At 36.2% G+C, this 17,628-nt stretch overlaps 1 protein-coding gene across 1 annotated transcript in view; it reads left to right on the top strand.

Annotated features, from left to right (window-relative positions):
* The window catches only part of ADAM10 (ADAM metallopeptidase domain 10), a 133,622-nt gene that overhangs the window by 61,523 nt on the left and 54,471 nt on the right, over window positions 1–17,628 (top strand). Inside the window, exon 5 of the mRNA XM_028100032.2 lies at window positions 10,398–10,498. Coding sequence (XP_027955833.1) covers window positions 10,398–10,498 — 101 coding nt within the window. The remainder of the gene's footprint in view (window positions 1–10,397; window positions 10,499–17,628) is intronic.

Genomic DNA, 17,628 nt, shown 5'->3' with positions numbered 1-17,628 from the left:
CTTCTTTCCTCAGGTACTAAACTGCAGGCTAGTTTGCATTTTGTAGAATTTTATGTAAATGCACTTATGTATTATGTAGTCTTAAAAAAATCTGGCTTCTGCCTTCAGCTCAGGTCATGATCCCAGGGTCCTGGGATCAAGTCCCGCATCAGGCTCCCTGCTCAGCAGGGAGTCTGCTTCTCCCTCTCCCCCTGTTTGTTCTCTCTCTGTCTCTCTTGCAAATGAATAAATAAAATCTTTAAAAAAAAATCTGGCTTCTTTAGCACAATATTTTTGAGATTCATCCATATTCATGTATATTAATAGTGCATTCCTTTTTATTGATGTAGTATTTCATTGTGTGGGTAACATCTTTATGCATTTGCCTATTGGCAAACTGGCATCTTCTTTGCCCTGGACATTTGGGTTGTTTCTGTTTTGGGTTATTAAAAATAAAACAGCTCTAAAACTTTTGATAAACTCATCAATTATTGATTGATTAAAGATCATTTTACATATGATATATTTTGAAAAAAGACAAGAGGATGTAACAAATACTAAGGACTTTTACTGTCTTGGTCTAATACCTGAGCTCTAGAGAGGGGACATTTTGGAAATTTAAGATGGGCCTTACGGAAGCAAGAGAGCAGAAGGAACATTCATCTTAATGCGAGTTGTGTATAGATTTTGTCTCCCCCAAACCAATGCTCATCCTTCAAAACACAGTTCAGAATCTAGAAGCCTTTCTGGCCCCTCACTTCTGGCTGTACCTCTCTTTACTTCCGTTTGTATATTGGTGAGTCCTCATTGTGTTTTGAATCCAGCAGTTTACAGGTCAGTGGTCCATATGATTGACCTCTGTGAAGAGGCATGGAAGGAAAACAGTTGTTGACTGGTTGAGTACATTAAATTCAACCAATATTTAACTGTTTATTAACTGCGGATCATTGAAGCAACACTTGACACTTAGGGAATTAGTATTTAAATGGATACTTGTTTATATGTCTAACACCCCAGCTAGACTGTAAGCTCTTTGAGGGTCTGTACTCTGTGTCTGTTTATTCTTGTGTTGCTGATGTTTGGTAACTAATAGTTTTTTTCCTCTCATTACTTGTTTTGTAAATAAATTAATGCAATTAAGAATAACATTGGTATACAATTAGGAAATTTATGTGCGTACATGCCCTAATTTTGAACAAGGTCTGTGTTATAGTGAATCTGCAAAGTAGTTAGTGATTTAGAATACACTTTCACATAGAAACCGTTTTTAAGTTGCAGACAGTTCCAGCTTATTGCAGGTGGAATGAAGGCTAATAGGAGGATATTGTAGTCAGCAGTTTATAGGTCTTTGGTTAATGGATGACCTTTGAAGAGGCATGGAAACCAGCTGCTGACTGAAAAATTAAATTCAACAAGTGTTTGTTGATTTGTGCATGTACAGGAAGGATTAAGACTTAAAAAAGAAATCCATCAGGAGAAGCTTCAGTCAGTAATCTAGTCAATGTGATTAATGCTTAACTGAAATGTCATCAAAGCACTGAGGGTAGTACAAACTGAAGGAGCCTTAGTGATACTTAGGAAGACTTCTTAGGGGAGGTGGCATTTGACTTGAACCTTGAACATAGGGTATAAGAATCTCTGAAGACAGAAGAAAGGTAGCTGTAACTCTGGCTGCCGTAATATTTGTTTTTAGCTGCCATAGCTCAGGAACTTCAGAAAGGAAAGGAAACTGGCATCTTCTTTGCCCTGGACTCACCCATTTTCTGTGTGTAGGGGTATGGTCCCAGATTGAATAAATGGAAGTAATGGTCATATTAAATCAGTATAAGTTTTCATTACAAGTTTCAGCTGTAAGTTTTACAGGTTTAATGATTGATTATTTTAAAAATTTGAATGTAGTTGACATTAATTTATTAATATCATTTGAGTGCATAATTTGTGTAAGACACTTTCAGATACTGTGGACACAGAGGTTCTTATCCTAATGCGTCTTAGAGTCTAGTGATTCTGTTTATAATTGATCAGAATAATAGAGCACCATTGCTTCTGTTGACCTGATGCCCATGATCTAGTTGGCCCCCCAACACTAACCCTTTCTTCTTAAAAACCAGGTGTGGGAAAGGACATGCCTTACCCAGCTTCCCATCTCTCTTTCCTGGGAGATCAATGTTGTGAGTACAGGTGGAAAGGGGGACCACCTTCAGCTTCCTCTCCTTCCCAGGGACAATCATACTATGCTTCTCTTCCCATGCTCTCCCCACTCTCCCCAAACAGAGACTGGGTGTGGGGAATGGGGACAGGGTGTTCAGGAGAAAGGGACTCCTATCTCCTGGAGTTCAAAGAGGGAAGGACATTTGGGGTTTGCCCTAGCCATTCTTTTATTCCTCCAAACTCATCCTCTGTCCTTAAAAAAAAAAAAAAAAAAAATAGCCCACTTCTTCCTTTTACTCTTCTTCAGTGAATCCTTGTTGATTTTTGACAACTTTGGGAATAAACAGCATTTTTGTGGGCAAGGGCCCTACCCACCTACCCTCCAGATATTAACTTTTTGTTCATTGTCTGTGTAGTCAGTCTATTTAAATTCAATTAAGATAATAAAAGTTAGATTATTTCATTGGATTTGGTGATTCATAGCATGTTATTGGAGAGATTACACCAAATTTTGACATCTCATAGCCAAGGCCTTGTAGTCAGATTTCTGACCTGCCAGTCACAGAGAGGTGGGGGAAGCCTTACTGGGAATAGTGAGGATGCAAGGGGATGTGAGGTCTACACTAGTTAGTATGTAGCGAGAAGTGGGGGTTTTATGCACCAGTTCTGTTGGACAGAGAATCTGAATGGTAACTATTTCCTTCTTCCTGGACTGGATGATTGAGAGTTAACTAGACCTATTTCCTGCTTGATGTGGTATCACAATATATGTATTATTTATATTTGCCCCCTCCTGCAGCAAAACAAAAGCAAGAGGTTGGCATGCAAAAGAACTGGAAGAAAGGCAATAGATTTAAAGCCAATCTCTGTTTTAAATAGGCTGAATATTCTACACCAATGATTCATTCTTTGTGAAAGAATATGCTGTTTGGCCTTTTCGGGGGAACTACAGTGCATCCTATGATTTAGCATCACAATGAGGGCTTATTCATTAGTTGAACAAAGGCTTTTTCTAGAAATGGGGTTTATATTGTCAGTAATTTTAGAGGGAAAATGTCATTGTCCATTTTCATCGTTAATGTGATCAGGGTAAATAGGGTCTTTTAGAAGTTTTGAAAGTATATAGGAAAAATTTTACACTTGATTTCCTTTTTTTTTTCTGTTGGGACAGTTTTGTGCTAAGAGAATTTGAAGCATATATAAATACTGTTTTGTTGCTTTGGAAATGTCTTTTTTATCTTAAATATTAAACTGTCAAAAAGAATGTCTCTGATATATAAAATATAATTTACAAAGAGATAAAACACTACATTTTTCTTTTTAGATATTCTAATTCTAATATTTTAAAGTATGGTGTACTAAATAATAGTTTTATTATTTTTCATTCCCCTATACATTTATAAGTAATAATTAGAGTTTTAGTATATTTAATAAGAGGGTATTAGTATTTTCTGTATTTAACATTTTTAAAGGTTGGGAGCAATTGTAATTTTCCCCATTGATACTAAGATCACTTTGCATAGTTTCAGCTGGCATGGTCACTTGTACGGCTGCCTCTATTGTGGCAAGCAAAGCAAGGAGTACCTGTAGTTAACTGGGCAAATCGGATTGAGAGTGACTCTGCAAATACAGTGCCGTTGCCAGGTAGCATAAAGGAATGCTAGAGGTTACAGGTGATTATTTTTGAGTGACAATAGTCATAGTTACTGGTTTTCTCTGGGCCCATTCAGTTGCAGGGGTGCAGGTGGAAGGTTCATTTTAAACAGGATTTGGGTGAGAGGTGGGATTGGGGGACAAGGAAGTTTTAAGCAATACAGTGAAGTAATTATGATAATAATTGACTATTGGATTTAAGCTGAATAAACAGAAGGAAGAGAATATCCAGTGATAGTGAACAAAGTGGTAACATTGGTAGATTGAAAGGTCTTGGTGCTGCAGGATTGTTGGAGGGAATTTTCAGAAAAGATAATTGGTGGAAAGAAAGTAGGATGTGCAAGTTGAGATTATTAATGGGTTTCAGTTGTTAGTAATGACAGGTTCAAAAGAATGACTATAAGTGAGAACTTGATGTAGGAGAAGATCACTGGAGAAAAGGTGGTGTAGGTGTACTGGAAGAATCATCGATATTGTTGGAATCACTAAGAATTATATTGGGGTGATGTCAGAGAGATAGGAGCTAAAAATAAGGAAATAAAGGGAAGTAGTGACCTGGGGGCAGCAAATGCCTATAACGAGTTAGAGTAGTTGTAGTTGCATGACTATAAAAGCTAAGTCACAATGAGAATAGTCCTGATGGTCCTAAGGCGGAAAGTGGTAAATGGTTATGAGTGTTTAGTGATGTGAGGGGCAGGGGAATGTTTTCCCAGGAATAGGAAAGTTCTTGGGCTCTCCCCCCTTGATTCTTGCTGGAGTTCTCCCAATGAAGTTGAGCAGTACGGCAGGAGTCTCTTGACCTCTGCTAGATGATGGACCAGAGGAGGTGATTTTCTGAAATGTCAATATTCGCTTGGTTCCAGCCAAACACAACTTATTGGAGGTGTGATTGGGCAGAGCAATCTTATTTTAGGCCGCTTTAGCCCCCTAGGGAATGATGGCCTTCAAGGTGGTGGTTCTGTTCTTAAGTTTCTGCTGACTTCCTTTCAACCGCTGCTGTTAGCCTGTAGGGGGTGTGCTATTATACTAGTATTTGTTTCACTTCTCCAGTGGTGGGAAGAAATCCATTCTAATATCTGCTACATATACAATGTCAACAAATATATATGTGTGTGTATACCTGTATATGTTTGTTTGTCTATAACTATATTAGCTTTATGTATTATATAATGTAGCTGAGATACCCATTGAGCAGTACTTGTTTGAGTACCCTAATCTTAATGTTCAAATGCTCAGCATCAGTGCCAATATATTGATGACAACAGTGTCAGTGTGTCTGGTATTACTAATATCTAGAAAGTATTTATATTTTATTGGATTACTATATAATAAGGACTGCTGAATATGTATAAATCAGACATGTATATTCTTCTTTGACTTCCCTTATCATCATACTACAGAGAATGATGTTACAGTTGTTTAAGACAGGGATATTTTTGTTTTGTTCCTGAATTCAGTAAGATACTCATTTAAATGCCGTGCACATTTACCGGTTCAAGTGTTTGGAAGTATAAAATTCTCTCTTCCAGAAATACTTTGTAGTAGCTCTTTTGTGCCTGTGTAGAAACTGATTCAAAATATATTTCTTAGTATTTTTTTTTAAAGATTTTATTTATTTATTAGAGAGAGAGAGAATGAGCATGAGCAGGGGGGAGGGGCAGGAGGACAGGGAATAGCAGACTCTGCTGAGCAGGGAGCTGGACTCAGGGCTTGATTCCAGGACCCCAAGATCACAACCTGAGCCAAAGTCAGTCCAACCAACTGAGCCACCCAGGTGCCCTCTTAGTATGTTTTGAATGGAGGTATATCCTAATTCCTGTCATGGTCAGATTATATTTGTTTTTCTCAAATTTGAATAATATCAAGATATAAACTGATTTTTATCTATTGAAGTATTATAATTGAACTAAATTATGTATTGAAGCAAAAATGTTATTTTGACATATTTGTTATGTGGTGGACTTATAACCACATTGTTAACAAGTTTCACAGCTCTGTTTACTTTTTAAAACTGAAAATCTTGCATTGAGTAAATCTTCTTAAACTGTTCGAAAAGTGATAACATTTCTCTAAGCATGTGAAATATTTTACCTGGGTGTTAAAGAGTTTATGAGTTTCTATCTTTAGCTAAAAGTGGAATTGTCGTGTCCATGAGTATTCAGCTTGACTGTATGTCTCATTTTTTGGCCAAAGTTCTATCTGGGGGGGCGCCTGGGTGGCTCAGTTGGTTGAGCGACGGCCTTCGGCTCAGGTCATGATCCTGGAGTCCCTGGATCGAGTCCCGCATCGGGCTCCCTGCTCAGTGGGGAGCCTGCTTCTCCCTCTGACCCTCCCCCATCTCATATACTGTCTCTCGTTCTCTCAAATAAATAAATCTTTAAAAAAAAAAAGTTCTATCTGGGGATGAGTGAAAACTAGTTATAAATGAAAACATTCAGAAAATGATAATACTAATACTGCTAAAGAATTTCTGATATGCTAGTCTAAGATTATTTTGGTACTGTCTATGATTGGAAAAATTTGCCAAATGCCATTGGAGAGCAGGTATAAAATGAGTTTTTCTCTCTTTGACAAACATTTTCACCATCTATTAAGGCAGTGCTAACTGCAGTACCAAAAAGCCCCCAAATTCAGTGACAAAATGCATTAAAAGCTCATTTCTCACTATCTCACAGTTTAAGGTGAGTATTCCTCATCAGGTAGCTTTTCTTCAGTAAGTAATTCAGGAATCCAGGGTACTTTATTTCATGCTGTTCCCAGGTTGTCTCCCACCAGCCATTCGGAAGGGGAAGAGAGCATGGAGGATCCTGTTTAGTGCACTTTCCTACTGCTCATGTTCCTTCAACTTGAACTTGGTTATATATCACACCTAACTTGGAAGGGAGCTGGGAAATCCAGTGTAGCTTTGTATGCAGGATAATGACCTGTTGGTCAATGGCTACCCAACAATGCCAAGAGAAAAATTGTTTTTTCAAATAAAATTTTTGAATAGTTAAAAACCTTTTTTTATTGGCTAAGTGATATACTGATATGAAGGATTTGGGGGACATTTATGTATTTTGGTAAGCAAATTATTCCCTCTGCCCCCATTATTCTCTCTTTCTTTCTTTTCTTCTTTTCTTTTTGGTAGTGGTAAGGTGTGTGGGATGGGGAGACCAGGTGTGGTAGATGTTTAGGGAAAGTTCATCTGAAAATTGATTGTAATGATTTAATCACAGGGCTTGTCTTTTGAAAGGCTAATTAAGTTAAATAGTTTTTTTATTTGGGAGTGGTGTCATCGGTGTCCATGCTTGTGTGTCTGTTAATGTCTCTGTGTGAGAGATAGCAGTTTGGGTTTGGGGGTTATTAAGTTGGTTTTAAGAAATGTCATGATAAAATCAGAACTGTAGTTTGAAATAGTTCTTTTTTTAAAGTTTTAATTTTAATTCCCATATAGTTAACATACAGTGTTATATAGTCTCAGGTGTCAAAATAGCTCTTTTGTGTGTGTGTATTGGGAGATGTCTAAATCAACTATAAGAATTTCATCGAATGGTAAATATGCATTTATTTCACTGAACTTAAATTAGCCTAAGGTAAGTGGTAAAATAGATTCTTATTATCTTAAATACCGACTTAATAAACAAATCTAAATTAAGGCACCATAAACTGACCTGTTGGTGGAAAAATAAGAACATAACATACTAATTGAATAGTAAGTTACTTGCTTATCACATTGGAACAGAAACTAAACTTTTGAAAATATATCAATTAGTTTCATCCATTTTTATATGGCAAATATTTTATGTATCAGTAACTCTGAGTGTATTTTTTACTTATCTGCCTAGTTACTGCCAGGGTCAGCGGAAGGATTCCTCCTCATATACATTGTTATCTTAAATAGATAAGCCATTTTCTTAGACATGAGTTAAGGGAAAACAAGCCAAAGAATCAGTCCATATTCTTAGTTACTAGGGTCTGGGCTATCCTAGTATGGGGGTAAAATAAAATAGTACAAAATTATGGATGTATAAATGATACCAAACTATGAACATGGCTTTATAATAACAATTAAAATAAGTAGCAGAGTTCCATGGGATCTAAATTCTGTTAACTGAAAAAGGTACTTAAGTTATGTGTATAAATTTGCCTATGAATATGACTGTATATTTTTTCTTTGTTTATTAAAATGAGTGTTCTTGGCATGGAGGAACTTCTTCACCTGGTGATTCAGGCAAGCTAGATTTTCAGGTTAAAATTATATTATCAGAGGAAGATATTGTGGTGATTATAACCCCAAATCTTCTAGAAGGTGAGAATTGAAAATCTGGGCATATTACATTGGAAAACTTTTTAGCCTTTGAGGCAGGTTCTTATTAGATACATGTTGGATGGTGTTATGTTTTTACTTTCTCAAAAGTCAGCCTTTGAAATGCTAAAATAATACACATATTAGGTTTTTTCTCATTTGGCACTTCAGTGCCACTTTGAAATCATTTGTTCTACCAACATTGCAGTATTTTAGTCCTAATTTTATTTTGAAAAATTTTAAACTTAAAAAAAGTTAAAAGAATTGTGCAATAAACACATAATATCCATCTCCCAGATCTGCCATTAAAAAAATTTTTTTTGCACCCCTCCAACACTTTTTGGGGAGCTAGTTGAAAATAGGTTCAGGTAGACATCATGAAACTTCATTGCTAAACACATCCCCTAAAACACACACTCCCTAAGAATATGTACATTTTCTTTTTCTTTTTTTTTTTTTTAAAGATTTTATTTATTTATTTGACAGAGACACAGCGAGGGAGGGAACACAAGCAGGGGGAGAGGGAGAGGAAGAAGCAGGCCTCCCATCGAGCAGGGAGCCCTGTGTGGGGCTCGATCCCAGGACCCCAGGATCATGACCCGAGCCGAAGGCAGACACCCAACAACTGAGCCACCCAGGCGCCTCTGAATATGTACATTTTCATAAGTAGCTATAGTAGTGTTTCACCCCTAAAAAAATTAATTCAGCAGTATCATTTACTATCCAGTCTGTAATAAAATTTCTCCAGTAGTCCTAAGAAAACCTTTTTTGCATTTGTTTATTATGTCTCTTTTAGTGTCTTAATTACCAGGCTCCCCTACCCTTAGTTATCAACTTTTTCTGTTTTTTTTCTTTAAATGACATTGCCGTTTTTTACTTGTCTAGGTCAGTGACTTATAGGATATTCTGCATTTTGTTGTGTCTGTTTATTCATGATTAGATTCAGTGAACATATTTGGTCAATATTGTATAGGGAAAGCTGGGCATTCCTTACTGCATCACATCAGAGGCACATATCTTTCTACTACTGGTCGTGCTTAGCTTGATTACTTGGTAAATGAAGTGAGAATTACTGTATCTTTAGTGTGAAGGTACTGGTTTCCTTTATAATTAATAAATAATCTATGGAGTGATACTTTCAGAGACTCTGAATATCCTGTTAACCTCATATCTTTCACCTAATGGTTTTAGTACCCATTATATGATCCTTACCTAAATCACTTTATACATATGGGAGTTATAATGTAACATTTTAAGTCTATCATTTCACATTTATTGATTAGAATTTTACAGTTTTTGCAGTCTTGACCTCTGATAAAAAACTAAAGTTTAAGTCAGAACTGTTAATATCAGTAAATGTAGGTTGTCCCGTAACCCCTCCCTCTTAACTGCTAGATTAAATTTGTGTTGTACTATCTAATTAGCATTTCCAAAGAAATAGGTCACTAGTATCCACTTTAGGTTCTAGATTTTCTTGAGAAACTACCTGCAGTATTTCTAATTATAATTCTTTGTACTATATCTTAAGCTACTTAAGGATTTTGCAGTGCTTCCCTTCTCACCCATGTCTTGACAGTTCTCTTAATTATGGTAACTTGATTATATTATAAAATATGTTCATGAATAAGGAGAACCCTAGCAAGGGAGAAGTATGAAATTTGAGAGAGTGGAAAAAGCTTTTAAATGACTAAGCTAAAATGGAACAGTTATCTAGAAATAGAACCAATTCAGTTACAGATAAATTAATCACTGCTTAATTATAAAGGGAAAACAAATGATGATAAAATAGTTACTGGCTTATAAAGCACTCACTTGAATTACATTTTGAAGAAATTTAAACTCACTCTGCGTTTACTGTGCCATGGAGCATGTTTCTAGGTCACTTTTCCTTGAAGCCAGTTGGTGTTCATTGAAGGAATTCAACTATGTAGAATATTATATTAGTCTAACTGTAGTTCAGCTGGAGGTGTACATTTGCAGCATAGGAAATTTAATGTGTTTGGAGGGAAAGTTATAAATTGCGAAATGAAGTAAATTGTAGTATTAACATACTTTATATATCTGAAGCAGGAAAGGTTGGGAAAGTTAAACCTAGAATGAAGAATGATTATTGTCCTTTTTTAGAATTCACAAATCATCTATATGACAAAAATCTAGAGACCAGTGATGTTTTATTGAGGGAGAACTTAGGAACCTGCCAGCTTTTAAAATGAGGATGCTCAATAAGCATCTATGGCTTTCGTTAATTGTGACAGTTTTTCATTTATAAGATAATTAGTAATCTCTAAACATATGATAGTAATGACATTACTTCTTTGTGTTTTAGACTATCCCCATAAATATGGTCCACAGGGGGGCTGTGCAGATCATTCAGTATTTGAAAGGATGAGGAAGTACCAGATGACTGGTGTAGAGGAAGTAACACAGGTAAGGATTTTAATACTAGCTTGCATTTAAGAAATGGAAATGAACCTGGGCATGTGTTTCTGCATTAAAAATGTATATTCTAGAATTTCTGAAAGATTTATACCACTGTGGGGAAATAATTTATATTTTTTAATGTTCAAAAGGCCAGGTAACTTGCCTATAATAAAGACATGGTGCTGAGATTGGAATGTGTGACTCAAAAAACATGTGTGACTCAAAAAACATTAAGTCACATGTCCAAAATATACTCTGTCTTTCATGTTTTGTTGTCAAGTTATGAAAAATTTAGTCTGAACATGTGTTTTATATAAATGTAAGTATTTGTATTAGTATGAAAATTAGAGTGACCACATTCCCCTGGTTTGCCTGGGACTTCTCTAGTTTAACACTAAAAATCATGTGTTCCTAAGCAAACTGAGATAGTTAGGCTCTATAATAAAAATCACAAGGCTTTTGATATACACACACACACACACACACATATATTTGTCTAATTAATTGATTTTTAAAGTAATCTCTATGTCCAGTGTGGGGCTCCAGCTCTGCTTTTGATATATTAAGTTTTTTCACCATTTGACTCTTGTTTTTTTACTCTTTTTTTGACCTTTTTAAAAATAGTTAATTCAAAGGGCGCCTGGGTGGCTCAGTCGTTAAGCGTCTGCCTTCGGCTCGGGTCATGATCTCAGGGTCCTGGGATCGAGCCCCGCATCGGACTCCCTGCTTGGCGGGAAGTCTGCTTCTCCCTCTTCCTCTGCTGCTCCCCTGCTTGTGTTCCCTCTCTCGCTGTCTCTCTCTCTGTCAAAAAATAAATAAAATCTTAAAAAAAAAAGTTAATTCAAAATACAGATTTAAAATAAAAAAGTTATTTTTATGGTAAAAACATTTATTATGTATTGGCATCTTTTCTAAAAGTAGTAAGATGGAGTAATGTTGCTTGAGTTTCTTGAGTCACAAATGCAGATATGTGTATTTCTTGATCTGCAAAATGGCACAAACAATTCCATTTCAGGTGGATCTTTCAAGTACAAGTGAGATTTTATTCTTGTACTTGTTGAATAATTATGTGTCAGTCTTCTGCCGTATGTCAGAGACTGGTAGGTTCTGGGAGTATGTGGAGATGAACGTGAAAGCTTGTTCTCAAAAAATTAATAACATTTGACCCTTGAACAACATGGTGCTGACCCTTGTGCAGTTGAAAATCTGCATATAACTTTTGACTTCCCAAAAACTTAACTACTGATAGCTTCCTGTTGGTTGGATACCTTATTGTCTCCATTCAGTAAGACAGTTCTGAACAGTTAATGAACAGTTAATTAACATACTTTGTGTGTTATATGTATTATGTACTGTATTCTTACAATAAAGTAAGCTAGATAAAAGAAAATGTTATTAAGAAAATTATAAGGAAGAGAAAATACATTTACAGTATGGTAGTTTATGTATGGAAAAAATTGCATTATTAGTGGACTCGCACAGTTCAGACCCATGAAAGGTTTTTCAAGGGTCAGCTGTAGTTTAATTGGTGACACAGAGAAACAATTGAGAGTGGTAAGAGATAGAAGAGGATTAAGCATGGGGTGATACTGTACACAAATGAGGAATAGTTAATCTAGCCTATGAAGTATTTGAGGACAATAATTAGAAATTAAAAGAATAAGCAGAAGTTAGGTTGACCGTGAAGAGCTAGGAAGACAGGAGGAACAGAGAGATAGCAAGACCAGTAAAGAATTTTTAATTCCAGGGTAGGGTACAAAACTGGAGACTGGGAAACTAATTTGAAGTGTTTCAGTTACTCAATTGAGAATAGTGCTTGTGGGCGCCGAGGTGGCTCAGTTAAGCGTCTGCCTTCGGCTCGGGTCATGTGAGATTGAGCCCCGCATCGGGCTCCCTGCTCGGCGGGAAGCCTGCTTCTCCCTCTCCCACTCTCCCTGCTTGTGTTCCCCCTCTCACTGTGTCTCTCTCTCTCTGTCAAATAAATAAATAAAATCTTAAAAAAAAAAAGAACAGCTTGTACTCAGGTATTGGTAATGTGGATAAAGAGGACAAGACGACAGAATACTAAATATAAGAGTTTAGCAGTGGCTAGATATAACATTCACATACAGAAGTAGGTTGCATTTCTTTCTATCAGCAGACTACCAGAAAACGAGGACATCATTAATAATAGTATCAGGAATATCATGATTTGAAGAATCAGTGTAACAAGGAATTACAAGCCTATATAAGGAAAATTATAAAACTTCAGAAGAAAAGTTAAGGAAGATTGATTTTAAATAAATGGAGAGATAGACCATAGTTGTGGAAAATAATACCTAATATCATAAAAACATCAATTTTCCCCATATTGATTTGTAGGTTCACTGCAATTCCAATATAAATTACAACATGGTTATTCACAGTGCAGTGGTGGGTTGAAAATGTTATAGAGAAAAGTAAAGGCTAAGAAGTAGGGCCCACCCTAAAGGTGGTGAGCAGGAAAGAGGGATTTGCCCTGGAAGATACTGAGACTTATTATAATAATTGAGAGTATGATATTAGCATAGGATGAACAAGTTGACCAGAGGAATGAAATTGAGCGCTCAGAAAAAGACCGATACATGTGTGAAACTTTGTTACATAGTAGAGGTAGAAGCTCAGATCAGTGAGGAAAAGTAGAGATCATTGAATAATTGGAGCCAGAAAAAAATGTCCATTTGGAAAAAAATGAAGTTGGGTCTCCATCTTATCTTATATTTAAAACAAAACAAAACTCCAGGTATCTTAAAGTTTTAAATGTCTAAAATGAAAAATGTGAAATGCTTAGTGGAAAAAGTAGGTGATTTTCCTTCTAGCTATGATGGAGTAACTGCTATCCAACTAGACCTCCTGTAAAAATATGAGACTGAACTGAACAAAATATTTGAAACAATTATTTTCAAAACATTGGACAACAGGCAGTGAAGGATTGAGATCCCCGAGAGGGTAGCAATAAGTCTCTCTGTGATTTCCCCGATTTTTTTGACTGGAGGCAAAATTTTAGGTGTGGCACAGGGGAAGGGGATCTCAAGAGTGAGAAGTACATAGCAATTCTGCTGAGTTGAAGAGACAGGTCAAAGTTTAGGAAGGATGAGGTATCTGGTCTTAGGACAGAGTACCTGAGAAGAGAGGACTACACTGGGGAAAAAGTTCCAGATATCTGGACAGGGGTTACCCTGAGTCTTAGCTGTAAACTAACCTGTGTGTGCACAGGGTGAGGGTTGTATTAGACAATTACCAGGAAGGACAAACTATTGGAAAGTATATAAATTGAACAACTGTAAGAAATTACACTTGGTAGAGATCCCAAGCCATGCTAGGAGTAGGTTGACCTCACTCTAAAGATTACTTCAAACCTGCCTTTATTAAGCTGAAAAATCAAGCTTGAAAAAGATTAAAGTGATTTTCAAGTAAATTAGTTGCCTGTCAGAATAAAGCTCAATAATATTTGTTAAAGGAGGACACGGAATGCAGATATTTAACAGTGTAAACATTCATAACGTCTAGCATTCAAAAAACATTACTAGATGACAGAAAGATGAAAAATGTGATCTATAGTCAGGAGAAGAAAACACCCAGATAGAAACAGAACCAGAAATTACAGGCATTAGCACTCAAGGACTTTAAAGCAACTATTACTAGTATGTTCAAAGAATTACAGAAAACATGAAAACAGAGAAATTATAATAAAGAACCAAATGTAACTTACAGAACTGTGAAAGGTACATTTTCTGAATTGAAAAATTTAATGGATGGACTTAAGAGCAAATCAGTTATTGCAGAAGCTAACATAAGAAAACATGAATAAAGGACAATAAAACGATAGAAATAACCCAAATCTAAGCACAGAGAGAAAATAATTGGGAGTTCAAGGAGGGAATGTAGAACAAAGATTTGAAAAAATAATATTTCCAGAATTTTAAGATACGAAAAAAAGCCTAAGAAGCTCAGTGAAACTAAGGCAGGATAAACACAAAATCATACCAGGACACATTAAAATCAAGTTACTGGAAATCACTAGAAATAAGAGGGGTGCCTGGCTGGCTCAGCCAGTGGATAATGTGACTCTTGATTTCAGGGTTGAGTTCAAGCCCCGCATTGGGGGTAGAGGTTACTTAAAAATAAAATCCTTTAAAAAAAACAAAACAAAAAAACAGCCATAGAAAGGAAGATATGTTTACATACAGGGAACAAATTTAAGAAAAACTGCTGCCTCCCCATCACACATTGCGAACTGAAGACATACATGGAATGACATCTTTAAAGTGTTGAAAGAAAAACTGTCAAACTAGGATTCTTTATTCTGTGAAGATAATACTAAAATATGAGAGCAAATTAAAGATCTTTTTTAGACAAAGCTGGGAGAATTTGCCTCTAGGAGATTTACATTGCAAGGAATGTTAAAGGATGTTTTTTCAGGTAGAAAAAGGATACCAGATGGAAATACAGATTTATACAAAGAAGTGAAGAGCATAAAATAGTAAATACGTAGGGGCACCTGGGTGGCACAGTCGGTTAAGCCTTTGATTCTTGGTTTTGGCTCAGGTGGGGATCTCAGGGTTGTGGGATCGAGCCCTGCATCGGCCTCCATGCTCTCTGTGGAGTCTGCTTGTGACTCTCTCTCCATCTGTCTTCCCCATTTACCCCCCCGCCACATGCACGCCCTCTCTCTCTTTCAAAAATAACTAAATCTTTAAAAAGATATTAAATACATAGGTAGAATATAAAGGACATTTTTATCATTTAAATATTTTCTTTAAGAGATAATTAAAATAGTAATGTAAAATGTGTCTATAATATATGAAGAATCAAAATTTATGATAATGGCACAAAAGATAGGAGGGAAAGTGGAAGTATATTGTTGTTTCTTACACTCTACAAGAAGTGGTATAATTTTGGCAGGTAGACTCTGCTATTAAAAAGTTGGGTGTTGGAAACCTTAGTGCAGAGCTCAGCAACTTACAGCCTGTGGACCAGCTGCTTGTTTTTGTAAATAAAGTTTTATTGGAATGCAACCACAGTCATTCACAGGTGCATGTCCATGGCTGTCTTTGCACTACATTGGTAGAGTTGAGTAGTTGTAACAGAGACAGTGTGGCCCAAAAGGCTAAGTATTTACTATCTTCCTTTTAAGAAGATGTTTACAGTAATGTCCCCTGCCCTGGAGTTACCACTGAAAGAAAATCAAGGAGATATAGTTAACAGGTCAATAAAGGAAATCAAATGTGCAGTTGACCCTTGAAAACATGGATTTGAACTGCACAGATCCTCTTGTATGTGGATTTTTTTTTCAATAAATACTGTACAGTACATAAATTATAGCACTATAAATGTGTTTTCTCTTATTAGCTTACTTTATATATGAATAAAGTATATAATATATATGGTATGCAAAATATATGTTAACCGACTAGTTATTTTTTTTCAGTAAGGCTTCCAGTCAACTGCAGACTATTAGTATTTAAGTTTTTGGGAAGTCAAAAGTTATATGCAGATTTTCAGCCGGGTGGGAGGTTGGCATCCCTAATCCCTGGGTTCAAGGATCAACTGGAGTTTAAAATACTCAATTAATCCAAAAGAAGGTAGGAGAAAAAAAAAAAAAGGAACAGAGAATATATAGGACAAATAGAAAATAAATAAAATAAGTTTAAATCTAACCATGCTGATGATTACATTAAATGTAAATGGACTACCCACATTGATTTAAAAAGCTGAGATGGTAAGAGTGATTAAAGCAAGATCAAATCTGTCTAAAAGAAATGTAGTTAAAAAAAATTTTTTTTTAGATTTAAAGTCAATTAATATATAATGTATTATTAGTTTCAGAGGTAGAGGTCAGTGATTCATCAGTCTTATATAATACCAGTGTTCATTACATCACATGCCCTCCTTAATGTCCATCACCCAGTTACCCCATTCCCCCACCCCCTCTCCTCCAGCAGCCTTCAGTTTGTTTCCTATGATTAAGAGTCTCTTATGGTTTGTCTCCCTCTCTGATTTCATCTTGTTTGATTTTTTCCTCTCTTCCCCTATGATCCTCCATTTTGGTTCTTAAATTCTACATATGAGGGAGATGATACGATAATTGCCTTTCTGTGATTGACTTATTTTGTTTCACGTAATACACTCTAGTTCCATCCACATCATTGCAAATGACAAGATTTCATTTTTTGATGGCTGAGTAGTATTCCATTGTGCATGCGTATGTGTGTATGCATATATACAGATGTGTATATGTGTACACACACGTACATATATATACACCAGTATACACACACACACACACACACACACACATACACCATTGTATACCACATCTTTATCCATTCAGATGTCAGTGGACATCTTGACTCTTTCTATAGTTTGGCTATTGTGGACATTGCTGCTATAATCATTGGGGTAAATACCCAGTAGAGCAATTGCTGGGTTGTAGGGTAGCTCTATTTTCAACTTTTTGAGGAGCCTCCATACTGTTTTCCAGAGTGGCTGCACCAGCTTGCATTCCCACCAGCGCTGTTAAGAGTGTTCCCCTTTCTCTGTATTCTCACCAACACCTGTTGTTTCCTGACTTGTTAATTTTAGCCATTCTGACTGGTGTGAGGTGGTATCTCATTGTGCTTTTGATTTGTATTTCCCTGATGCCAAGTGATGTTGAGCATTTATTCATGTGTCTCTTGGCCATTCATACGTTGTCTTTGGAGAAATGTTTGTTCTTGTCTTCTGCCCATTTCTTGATTGGATTATTTGTTCTTTGGGCGTTGAGTTTGATAAATTTTTTATAGATTTTGGATACTAGCCCTTTATCTGATAAGACATTTGCAAATATCTTCTCCCATTCTGTTGGTTGTCTTTTGGTTTTGTTGACTGTTTCCTTTGCTGTGCAAAAGCTTTTTATCTTGTTGAAGTCCCAATAGTTCATTTTTGCCTTTGTTTCCCTTGCCTTTGGAGAACTGTCTAGCAAGAAGTTGCTGCGGCCAAGGTCACAGAGGTTGCTGCCTGTGTTCTCTAGCATTTTGATGGGATTCTTGTCTCACATTTAGGTCTTTCATCCATTTTGAGTCTATTTTTGTGTGTGGTGTAAGGAAATGGTCCAGTTTCATTCTTTGGCATGTGGC

This window comes from Eumetopias jubatus, unplaced genomic scaffold (genome assembly GCF_037043125.1).
Source record: "Eumetopias jubatus isolate StellerSeaLion01/CBP00866 unplaced genomic scaffold, mEumJub1_p1.0 scaffold_7, whole genome shotgun sequence".
Lineage (NCBI taxonomy): Eukaryota > Metazoa > Chordata > Mammalia > Carnivora > Otariidae > Eumetopias > Eumetopias jubatus.
Note: the sequence above shows the minus strand (reverse complement) of the source record. Positions and strands in the feature narration are given on the sequence as shown.